The following is a 13,132-nucleotide window of genomic DNA, read 5'->3' on the forward strand; positions in this document are numbered from 1 at the left end:
TAATTAAACAAGTGCATGACAAACTGGTGAGAGAAATTGGAGGGTCAACTTAGTTTTGACAATTTCAGAATTATTAGCATTAACTCAGACAAGTTTCCAACACATCGACAAGGCTGCTGTCGGGGGGGGGGTTACAGGGCCTCTGCCTGTATGGTAGTTTTCATATAGTGAGCAATCTATGTTCCTACAATGGTGACATTGTCTGCTATTTCCATGGATGTATAAAAACAAATGGATGTAGTTGCTCTATGGCGCATTAAGCCTAAAATGGAGTGACTGGAGATGTATAGTACCCGTACGAGGCCCCAACGCGAGAGTGTGCCCTCAAGTTCACCTTAAGCTGCACGTCTGATCTCCCACTCTGCTCAGTCAAATGAAAAGAGAGGGAAAATCGATAATGATACAGTTTTTAGCGCATTTTAATTTTTAGGACCCTAATGATTTGAATAAGGGCTATTTGTTTTCATACTAGATATTTTATTCAGCAAAGAAATAATTATACCCTGATCGTCCCAATGTAAGTCAATGGGAAAAAGTATTTTTTGGCCGAATGAGACCACGGAGTAGAATGTAAGTGTAGTACCACCCTTTGGCCAATACTTGCTAGGGATGGTTCTTACTGATGTCCACTGGTCTCCAGTCAGTGTAATATACATGTCTCCTGAGCCGGTTGCAATGCAGTGGATGCAAGGTCATATCCACGCTGGAACTACGGCAGGAAGATGGGGTCAAACTTGGTAATGTGATTCCTTTGCTTGACCATATGTTGTATTTTAATGTATTTCTTTCAATCCATTTGTTGTATTTTGAAAGAACTATGATTATGTTAGTCAGATTAACCCATTAAATGTAAAACTGGAGTAAATATTCCATGTCGCTTGAAGTAATCGGAGGAATAAGCAGAATCGTTGTGAACACTATAGTTTCAGCTTCAGCAGATGTGAGTTGTTCATGCCTTCACAGCTCTGACTGAGGCAGAAAACAAAGCAAAGGTCAAACCTACAGTATATACATTTCCTGTGGACGAGGCACTCTACTACTTTATGGACAAAACAAACATCGGAGAGAAAAATGGCGATGATACAATTTGCAGCTGCAGAGCCAGTTTATGTGCTTTACTCAGTTATGATCTTATTGTTAGAATCACCAAATACAAGCCCTCTCTTCAATGTATATCGTATTATACTACAGGATATTACTATGTTGCAAAAAAAAAACCTTCACCCATGACCAAGGTTACATTTAAAGAGTGCAACTGGAGCTCGGGTAGAGTTGTTTTTCTGTTGAACTCACCTTTGCCTCCTCTCTCGTTCAGTCAGAGCTCTTGTGTTGGGCTCTAAGTGCCGCCCACACAGCTTCCTCACAATTACTGTAGTCTCCAAATGTCAACTTCCCACTGTGCCGCCACTAAAAAAAGGGACAGGTAGAAAGACATACAGCAGGACACATGTTCTCCGTTTGTTCATGTACTGCTTCTGACATTCACAAATGACAGAGCAGATTGTTGCACATGTGTTTATTACAGTGATTTATCCCCCACACCAGCTGTTTCTCCCAGCGAGATCTTACAGTTCAAAACGAAACATTGACAACTGGATTTACATTGAATCCAAACAAATAAAAAAACGGACTTCAACATTGACATTTCAATTTACATTCAAATAAAATGACATAGAAATAAGCTTGAATTATACACCTGTATTCACTACAATATCAGAAAAGGCTTCCCCCACTAAACGTCCCCCATTAGCCACCTTTAGCTTAGCCGTGGTGACATAAAGCCATGCTTTAGCTGTTCACTTCAGGCGATAGTTTTACGCTTAAAAAAGTGGTGTTAATAGTTGGAGATTATCCTGCTGAACAAAACGTGTGAAGTATCAGAAATGTGTGTTTAACACAGGGCCTATTTTCTGCAATATTCCAAAATCCAATGGAGAAATCCCATTGACTTTTGTTGAGGGAGCCCTTTTTATGGTTACTTCCTGGTCAGCCTAAAAAAATAAGTCTGCACTGCACTGCTCCATTGCATTACATTTAGTATGTTTAACCACGATCACATCAGAACTACTAATGCCTTTTCATAACTGTCATTCATCAGTCATTTAGCTCAAAAACTGCAAAATGCTATCTCTATCAACAACGTTGGATTCCTTAAAAACCTTGCCCACTTTTCTTCTATTAATAATCACAGTTGACCTATCGTAATGGGAGAACCACCTGTCTTTACTGCAAAGCACCTAAGCAAAAGGAAGGAAACCAAGCGAAGCTGAGATTGTTGGACCTGCAAAAAGAATCCACAAAGATTCCTCAAAAAGAGCCGGTAATAAAGCCGACTCCCAGTGGAGACGCGGCCTTGAAGCCTTCCTCTTACAGCTGGAGAGCCTCACCACGGAGTACAAACACGGGCAGTCCTAATGAGGAGGAGAGGAGTCTGGGAAAGAGCTCCCTCAGACAACATGAGGAGAAGAGCTCCTCCTGATATGCTAATCATGTCCTGAGCTGTATAACTAGAAGCTGGATTATAACCAAATGTCAGAAATGATGATGATGAAACCATTCAAGATATCTGCTTCAACAGTGTTAACCTTCCCAATCGCAGCCAGATAGTTTAAAATATCAAAGTCATTGACGTTTATAGTAATGACCCCTTCAAAAAAAGGAATGTATCAAAGATTTGTGTACATATAGGAAGCGAGAGAAGCACAAAAAGTGAATGTTAGGGGAATGTCTACGAAGTGAAATAGACCGTCAGTTTTTGGCAGATCTTGGATCTCAAGCCAATAAAATGAAAGATCTAAATGAAAGAGAAATGGAAAGAGGGTGAGAGAGTATAAGTGAAAATGTGGAGTCAATGAAAAGGCTTTCCAGCTACTGTATATAAACGTTGAAACTCAAAGAGGATTGGGATAAAGAAACAGATCCCTATTTTTTTCTATGGAGGCGAGTCCTCGTTCTTTTTATCCCACCTCTCTCTCACATCTATCAGCATCCTGAAATGTCTTTGATTTTGTTGCGTCGATGGAAGCGTGTGTCAACGGGTTCGAAGCCTTGCTCAGTGGCTCCGAAGAGAGCCCAGCTGGGGGTCTTGGCCATGTAGTCCAGGGCGGAGAAGCCCTGCTGCCCCCCGCTCTCCTCCTGAGCCTGGACCAGCTCCTGGAAATGCTCGTAATCGATCCAGGTCCACCACTCGCCCTCCACCTTGAACTGAAAACACACAAAGAAGAGAGACAGGAACAAGGAGTTAGTTGAGCGAGCGTTGGTTTTACACGTCTCTACACAGATTGGCACCCGTTAACCTATGAGCTGCTTTCAGCCGTTCATTACACACAGTGTGTGTGTGCGTGCGTTTGTATTTGCAGAGCGGTTTGAGTGTTGGACAGTGAGGGAAAAGCCTCTGACGACATTCTGAATCTCTGATCCTGCTCGTTTCCCTAGTCAAGTGCACGGTGTAAAAAGTGTGACCTTTGATTTCCCAGAATGCAACAGTGCCTTCCAATTGATACACTATTATGTTGACTTTGTGGGCTGCACAGGTGGGACAGACTGAGAAGGAACAGAGAGCGAGCACAGTAGGTACAGCACAACCTTTCCTCTGAAGCGGGGTGTAGAACATTCTGAGCCTTTTTTAGTTTGATCATTCACTCATGGGTTTGATTTTGACTGCATCCAACGTGGTGCATAGTTATCCCTGGGGACAGATGCTTTGCTTTTTCCCTCTCAACATTTAACATCTAAAAGCTCCTTCAGGTCCAGGGCTGCTTTTGCCAGACCCCCAAGTGAGCCCTGCAGCCTGCTTCTTTAAAATGCTCTCGCTCATTGAGAGCCACACATCTTGCTGCAATTCACATGGGAGGGGGAAAGCGCCAATAATACATCACATACTTTCAGGGGAAACAGCAACTGAAAATGACACAAAAAACACTCATAAAAAAGGAATAACATTTATCTGACAAGTTAAAGCCTTTTTTCCTAGGCAGGACGTCCCACTGAGGACATCACATCGTTGAGCCTTAAGATGCCTTGCGCCTGCCTCGGCCATTAGAGGAGAGAAACCCACTGCATAGCTAATGAGGCCTGAGAAACGGGGGGGGGGGGGAAATGTAAGCGGCGCCTATCGGGAGTTAATGTTTCTGGTAATGATATTTGTTTAGCCAGCATCTCTGCAAACAGTTTCAATCTCTAAGCAACAAAGCTGTGCCGGTTGTTTTTACTGACAGCATCTCTGCTGAGGATCAGTGAGGACGGATCGTTCACCGAGCGCCACAGGAGCTGCCTTCTATACGTGCCAATGAGCTGTAAAGTACCACACACATTCACAGAGAACTAATGAAATACCTTCACATCCCTTCTGTTCTCAGGAAATTAAATTAAAGTCTTTCCACTCTGGCATTGCTCTGTTAAGACATTTACCGAGAAACTGGTTCCCAAAAGGGGGAACAATTTATTAAATATACTTATACGTATTTTGTGTGTGTGTGTGTTAGACTGTCCGTTGAAGTTGACCCAAAAAAAAGTGTAAAGCCAATATCCACTTGACGTTAAACGGGGACATGTATACGTATGTTATGTTGCACATTGGCTTGCTGAAGCAGCCACAACAAAAACATCAGCACAGGATAACCTGCCTTCCTGCGTTGGTGTTTATGAAAACATGGATATACTGTATCTCATGACAACGTTTCCATCAACAAGGATTCCATCAACAACATTTTCATCAACGTTTCAATCTGTGGCTTCCAGACTGTTTGGTCTGACAAGGATTGCCATGAGAGCTTCATCATGTCTTCACCATGAGCCTGAGTCTTCACCATGAGCCTGAGTCTTCATCATGTCTTCACCATGAGCCTGAGTCTACATCATGTCTTCATCATGAGCTTGAGTCTTCACCATGAGCCTGGGTCTTCACTATGAGCCTGAGTCTTCATCATGTCTTCACCATGAGCCTGAGTCTTCATCATGTCTCCACCATGATCCTGAGTCTTCATCATGTCTCCACCATGACCCTGAGTCTTCATCATGTCTCCATCATGAGCCTGAGTCTTCACCATGAGCCTGAGTCTTCATCATGTCTTCACCATGAGCCTGAGTCTTCACCATGAGCCTGACGGCCCATCTACACTACAGGCATCGAAAAATGCTTTCAACGCGTCGCCCATTCACTTGAATGGGGTGACGTAGAAGATTTTTAATCTTCGCCGAACTGCGTTGTGGGGAACAGGGCATGGCTTTGCAAGCATCACGAGCATCTATCGGCATCAAAAGTTGAACAATGTTCAACTTTTGAGGCTCGATGCTTGGCATCAGCCAATCAAATCCCGTTTATGCAAATCCCGCCAGTGCAAGCACTAGCCAATCAAACCGCGTGCAAGCTGGGAGAGCCAGACCGCAGTTCATTTCCTCATATTCCAAACGAAATATTACGGTAGCAAATCACCTGGTTCTTCACGACCAGAACTATTTACCGGGATACAAACCGGAGGAACCAGGCATGGAGGGAGGTGGCAGAGACAGTGGGTGAAACTGGTAGGTTTTTCGCCTATTTGGAGAGTTTATATCCAGTTTACTTCGTTTTAACATTGCTATTGCTTTGTATGTCAGGGTCGGGAGATTCATGTGATTGGTTGTTGGTCGCAAAAAATCGCCAAGCTTCAGACACGCCCAGCTTCAAGATTTTTTGATGCCTGTAGTGTAGAAGGGCCGTGAGTCTTCACCATGACCCTGAGTCTTCATCATGACCCTAAGTTTTCATCATGAACCTGAGTCTTCATCATGAGGCTGAGTCTTCACCATGACCCTGAGTTCTCATCATGAGCTTGAGTCTTCATCATGTCTTCACCGTGAGCCTGAGTATTCAGACGGTCTCTGTGCTGTGGAGGACCCCCTGCAACTGTCACAAAACCAAGTTCCCCAGAGGGATTAATAAAGTATTTAAAGTTATTGATTGATTGATTGACTGATTGATTGAGGCCATTCATTGGAGCTTTTTCCCTCATTATGCTTACACTGTAGTGTTGCTACTAAAATTGCATTCATATACTCGGTTCTAAACAAAAGAAGGAGAAGCACATGCCGAACGGGCTCTGCACTAGCTTGTAATAATAATAATAATAATAATAATAATAATAGGTATTTCTGTTTTTCCCTTCTACTGATATGTTGTGTATGCAGCAATGTTGCGGACATGTTGGGAGTAGCACTTTGAACTGCTTAAAACTCAGTGTCATGATCCGTCAGATGGAAGAGCAATAACGATACACCTTTAGAGACATTAGTTTCTTGTGGTTAGTATTATTGATAAATCTGACAAGATATTTGGGTGCAAAAAGGGTTAACTTCACTCAGACACACAACAGGTGTACTGATTTGTAAATCGATTAAGGATTATCTCTGGGAGGTTTGTGACGTTTGTTTTATTACAGCCTCCTCTGAGAGAAATGAGACTCATGGATGGATTGGAGAGGATTAAGGGGGGAAAGGATTGTGGAGGGGGGAGCAGAGATGAAAGAGAGGAGATACAAGAGAGAAAAGCATGGCAGAGAAAGTAATGAGGGGTGAGAGAGCTAGAGGAATGCCCATCAATAGGCGCTTTCACACCGGAGTACTTTTCCCAAGAACTAGGCCGATAAGGGGGAGATTTGGTTTCACACCAAAAAGATCTGGAACTAGTCCCTAGTTCGCGCAAACCTTTTCACCTCCGGATAGTCCCTGTTAGCGAGGTAGTACTTTCCTGGGCAGGAAATGGTTCGTGGGTGTGTCGGCCACACTAACAATGTCTGATTGGCTGGGCGAATTGCAAACCACGCCCAGTAAAACTCAGAAAGGTTTTGTGAAGCCGCCATTTTATTTGCTTGCATTAGCCCAGCGCACCAACGGAGAGAGACGAACTTATGGCAACACAAAAGAAAACATGGGAGCGGTGGAGTGATGAGGAGGTGTCGGCGTTTCTGTCAATTTACTCGGAAGACGCGATCCAGCAGCTTCTACTGACACACACACACACACACACACACACACACACACACACACACACACACACACACACACACACACACACACACACACACACACACACACACACACACACACACACACACACACACACACACACACACACACACACACACACACACACACACACACACACACACACACACACACACACCAGTGATATCATCCAACTGGAGCTAGAAGATCTGAGAACTTGCAGACACACATATTCTCTCAAAATTATACTGATCTGCACTTTTCTGTGATGCATTTTAAGCTTTTGAGTTATGTAAGTTAACATAAAAGCTTATTCTTTACCTTCTGAGACTGCAATGCACAAAAACATTCAGGAGGCATAACGAAAAAAATGTCCCACTATTTGCAGGAGCCCAAAAAAGCCCTGCTGTATTTTGTATTATTGCCCAGAAATGTTGAGTAAGTAAGTCATCACCCTCGCACATGTTAAACCTTTCTCGTTCTTAATATAAACAATATTTAGGGTCGATATGTGTTGACTTTACTTTAAAATAGCAGATCTCTGTGACTGAATATAGTTTATCGGCTTAGTGAACGTGTGTCTCTGCAGCATCGCCCGGGCTCCGCCACGTCAACCACGTACAAATTGAGGGGGCTGCAGCACCCCCATCTGCGAGGCTCCACTAGCATGACATGGGACCTTTAAGGGCATGTGCAGCCACATACTGTATGAAATAAAGAAAACATTGAAAGACGCAGCTTGGAGAAAAAATATATATAATTGAAGGTACAGCGTGTGTTTGAAACAGAAGCTCTTCTGCTCTGGTTATTCTCGGACACGCCTTTATGGTTGCCAATATAAAAAAAAGCCAAAAACCCTCAAAAGACGTAGTGAGTGCTAAACGCTGTTCATTCTTCTCACGTGCCTCAGACAGAGCTAATAGCTGGCAGAAGAGAGATGCTGCTGCAGAGCAACAAGCACTCATACTGCAATCTGCGTGACTGACGGCAGGAAGTGGGAATCTGTGAAGAGAGTGTGTGTGAGCGTGTATAATAAGAAATACTGACAGTTGTAGGCGAGGAGGTGCAAATGATTGAAGGTGTCAGAAGCAGTTGCACAAATGTCCTGTGGTTTATTTTTGAATGATGGAAAAAGAAAATGGGGACAAAAGAGTAAGATAGAAATGGTTTCTGTGCAATATTGATTGTGTCCTTTCTGGTGTGTGAGGATGAACATAATTAAGTCAATAACTGGCTTTTTAAACATCTCTTTTGTCTTTTGGTGAGTGTGTGTGTCATCACAGAGAAGGTAATGATGATGAGTATGTGGTTTGTGTATACATTTGCTCGCAAGTCATTTTGTCCATTTAACCAGAAGTGAATTTCTAGATTGCATTTTAGAATAAACACTTTACAGAATGCAGATTGTATAATTATTTATAACGAAGCTAGCTGCATAGATGAATGCTGGCAGTTATTTCACTTTATTCCTATTTCTCACAGAGTATGATTTTCCTTCTTATTAAGGTTCAAAAAGATCTTTATTGTTCTCATACTGCCTGTGCTACAGCTCCTCTTTTCACCCTCTGTCTGAAACCAGAGCCCAGTCTGTTCTGATTGGTTAGCGCGCCAGCTATAACAATCACACATTGAGTTCATTGTTGTGCAATGTTAAAATCACTTTTTTAAAATAGTCTGAGGCCCCGGCCACACGAGGACGCATACGCTAAACGCATAGGATTAACGCAAATGCAATCGCAAAAAAGCTTCCGTCCACACGCAATGTTCACCGGATAGTGTCTGTCCACACGAGGCAGCTCCGTTTAACTCCAACCGCTGGAGAAGCTGCAGTACATATGCAGGAGCCTGTACGTGGCGCTGTAACTTCCTCCACAAAAGCAGCGAAGAAGCATGGTTGTCATGGTTGCCCTTCTGTTTATTCTCCGCGGTGGGAGCCGAGGGAACCGGGCAGAGTTTTCCGCCAGTCAACGTTTATTCAAGTTTTAATCTTCTGGACAAAATTATAGTGCCAGTCAAAGGTCTTCTTTGCTATTTATTGAGCTTTAAAACAAATGAATAAGGACTCTATATAATATAATAATAAAATACACGGAGCCTCTCTTTTTCCTAGCTCTCTAATGACAGCGTCAGTGTCTGTCTCATGGAGCATCTGATCCAGTAATGAGTGACCCAACAGTAAAAATAAACATATTTAGTGCAAATGCTGTTTACAGCATTCCACTATAGTACTTCAATTCTTTATTCTTCCCCTTATTAGTGCGAATGCTGTTTTTTATATGTTATACTTTTTGAAATATTCAGCTTTCTAAACTCTTTTTTTAACATTGAAGTCAATGGGAAGAGCCTTCAAATCAGCCAATACTTTAGCTCTCCATAACTTCAGCTTACTTTCAGCTACAGAAACCATTCAAAAATTAAACTATTCAGCCTTTTCAGCAATTGGTGAGAAATGTTCAACTTTTTCAAAAATATTTCATACTTTTTGAAATATTCAGCTTTTTAAACTCTTTTTTTAACATTGAAGTCAATGGGAGATGCCTTCAAATCCACTTTTCCTACACTTTGCGGAAAAAATGCTTTTCCTTCCACATAATTTCAGGTAGATACTTAATTCCAACTTTCAAATGATCACAATACCTTCAGCTATAAAACTTGTATAAAATAATTTTGATATCTTTTAAACTTTTTGAGATATTGAACTTAGTTTGGAGCTTAGCAGACAGGCCTTTTTCAGATTTTTACATTAGAGTGGATGGGAGCAGCTCATTAACTCTAGAGTGCTTTGATCTCAAAACAGAGTGGAGCAGTGCTTACAATTCTCCCCCAAAAATGTTTTAAACTTGCCATAATTCCATAACCCTACACTCCTCAGACATATTTTTCCATGAAAAACGTAGGAAAACCTCTCCTTGGTTGGAAAATAAGAAAAAAAATAAGAAAAACTATTAAACAAAATGCCTCTTGAGGGCATGAATAGAGAAAAAGTCCAGCTAGCTCCCAATTGATTCCCATGTTAAATTGTTTCGGATCTTTCTTCAGAGCAGAGAGAACTACACTTTAGATAAACTGCTCCCATCTCCACATTTTACACACAAATCCCAAAAAGAGCCATAGTTTTTGAACAGGTGGCAAAATTGTCAGATATAATCCCCAATGCATTCTTATGTGACTCAGTGCTGCAGTTGGTTGTCATGGTGTTGCTGGGCAGATTGGAGCCACACACACACACACACACACACACACACACACACACACACACACACACACACACACACACACACACACACACACACACACACACACACACACACACACACACACACACACACACACACACACACACACACACACACACACACACACACACACACACACACACACGTGAGTCATCATCCAATCAGAGCAGGGTTTACACACACAGGTGTTTGTAAACATTCATTCACTACTACTTACATGTAATATCTTTATTTAAATCCTTCAGCCTAATTTCAGCTGCAGGAACCATTCAAATATCAAACTATTCAGCCTTTTCAGCAAATGATGGGAAACTTTCTAATGTTTCAAAATATGTTATACTTTTTAAAAATATTCAGCTTTGTAAAGTCTTTTTTTTAACATGGAAGTCATTGCAATGCATTTGAGCTGTAACAATTATCACACACACTCTCTCACAGACAGACAGACAGACAGACAGACAGACAGACAGACAGACGGACAGACCACTCACTCACTCACTCACTCACTCACTTCACTCACTCACTCACTCAATCACTCTCTCTCTCTCTCTCACACACACAGAGACACACCGATGATGATGAATGATCAAGAGAAGAGAGAGAGGGCGATCAAGAGAAGAGAGAGAGGGCGATCAAGAGAAGAGAGAGGGCGATCAAGAGGAGAGAGAGAGAGAAGAGAGAGGGCGATCAACAGAAGAGAGAGAGAAGAGAGAAAGACGAGAGAGAGAAGAGAGAGAGTAATGTAACCTCCTAATGTAATGTATAACTCCTATGAAATTGTTGAAAAAGTGCTCAAACTTCACATGTGTGCTAACAGTCCAGCCGTGAAGACATCTACGGGACAGTTTTGAGATTTCTTCAAATGCTATTGCCATGGTGATACAATGCTCACCATGAAACACGGTTTTCTCATAACTTCAGTGAAAATGCTCGAAATGGCCCAAAACTTCACAGGCGACCTATCGTTTTCCAGTCTGTTAACCCAGAATGCAAAGCGATACAAAATCAGTCAAGTGATCGGAAAACTCAAATTAAGTTAAAGAGGCAAACAAGAGACAAACAACAAAATGAGTGCGGGACCGATCAAAAAGCTAAAAACATACCACTTCCACCCAGAATGGGAGGAAGAATATTTTGTTGTGATGTCACATTCAAAGGTTATTTGCCTTATTTGTAAAGCAAGCGTCGCTCTGCCGTATCTCGCAGTCTTAGTTTCGCCAACTCGTTTCTAACATGCAAAAAGACAAACAAATGCGTCTATGGTCGGTGTATTTTCGATCTTTCTGATCCAGATGAGATCTCTCTCCCCCGTGTGCGAGGGGGGCGGGGCAGTTTACACACACGCAGCTGCTACATGCAGCAACACACGGCGGGGTTTGCGGAGAGAAGCGCTCCAAGGTGTGGTTAAATGTTACCTGTCTTGAGGTGGACAATGCTCGTTGCCAATAGTGTTTAGCATGTAAGGGCGGTAACACGAGCAATTTGTCTAAACATTTAGCAAAAGTGCACCACATTCAGACGGAGAAATGCACCGGGTTCGACTGTCTTTCTAGTAGCTCTGTAGCCCCATCCATGAGTAACGTTTGCACGTCAGGTGTTATGTATGCTAGCAGCAACACACAGTTAACTCAATTATACAAACATGGGTTAATGATTAGAGGTAACTGAGTTACTCTTTATTTTGTTAAAGTTTCAGCTATTCTGTTTGCAGTTCTGTTATCACATTATTTAATAAGATTTGTTAAAACACTTGATTCTTTTGATGTGAAATATTATTTATTTAATTTACATAAAAAGCAATGTTAATTTTGTTCAAAATGTGTTTAGTTAATTTAATAATATATGTATTTTTGAATCAAGTATTCATCTTTATTGCCTTCATTGTTAGTTTCCACATGCCTAAAACAACCTCAAGCTAAATCTAAAAGTTGATGGCTAAATAAGAGCGTTTGAGAAATTGTGCAAGGCATACAGTAATAGTCCGAATAGTTAATTAATCGTTTCATTAATCGATAGATTAATCGATTATCAAATGAGTCGTTTGTTGCAGCCCTGTTGTAGTTATCCCATGTATAAATAAAACGTGTTATTCAGCAACCCTTGCAATTTGGGATTTTATTTTTTGGTTGGTAGACCTCAGTGAGCTGGTCATTTCAAAGTAGCTCACCAGCCAAAAAAGTGTGGGCACCCCTGCCCTATGGGAACCCTGAAATAACAACTAAGGTCGCATTCACACCTGATATTCTGCTTCTCTGGTGCGCACCACACCACAGTTTGTTACATTTTTCAGAAGGTTCGGTTTGCTTGGGCAAAACTCAAACGGACTATAAACTTTAAACACAAGTCATGTGCACGGAAATGCTGTTCAACCATTGGTCAGACATTAAGGGGGTAAAAACGCAAATCCCGACAATTTCTACCGGAGTCTCCGCCATGGAGCATCGGCACTTTCGGCAGGTTATTCTCATGCTGCTGTTAATCTGGAGAGCATATCTACAGCAACAGCGCATATGATTATATAATCAGACAACGTGCGATACAAAACATTATAACACATATAATGAGAGACGTTCTGCAGTCCAGAGGAGGTTTCACCGACGGGTTAATCTACTAACCCTAACCGGTTGTTTAGTTCACTTAAGAGGTCTCTGACTGTGTTCACACCGACCCAAATGAACCGCACCAAGCGGCTAAACGCACCAGGGTTCAATTCAACCGGACTATAAAAGCCAGGTGTGAATGCGCCCTTAGAAAATATGCAAAAACAGCAGCAGCCACTCAGCTGCACCTAATATCATACACATTCAGCAGATTGTTGAACCTCCATATGTACAGTCTACGTTATAAATGGAGTGTATTTTTTAATCAATTATGCTGTGATTTCTGATTCAATTTAACACGTGTAGGGTCAT

At 41.9% G+C, this 13,132-nt stretch overlaps 1 protein-coding gene across 1 annotated transcript in view; it reads right to left on the bottom strand.

The window, feature by feature from the left end:
- Window positions 1-1,501: 1,501 nt before the first annotated feature.
- The window catches only part of tyw1 (tRNA-yW synthesizing protein 1 homolog), a 212,019-nt gene continuing 200,388 nt past the window's right edge, over window positions 1,502-13,132 (bottom strand). The window contains exon 16 of the mRNA XM_079673788.1: window positions 1,502-3,204. Coding sequence (XP_079529914.1) covers window positions 2,983-3,204 — 222 coding nt within the window. The 3' untranslated portion in view covers window positions 1,502-2,982. The remainder of the gene's footprint in view (window positions 3,205-13,132) is intronic.

Source organism: Notothenia rossii, assembly GCF_949606895.1.
Source record: "Notothenia rossii genome assembly, chromosome: 4".
Lineage (NCBI taxonomy): Eukaryota > Metazoa > Chordata > Actinopteri > Perciformes > Nototheniidae > Notothenia > Notothenia rossii.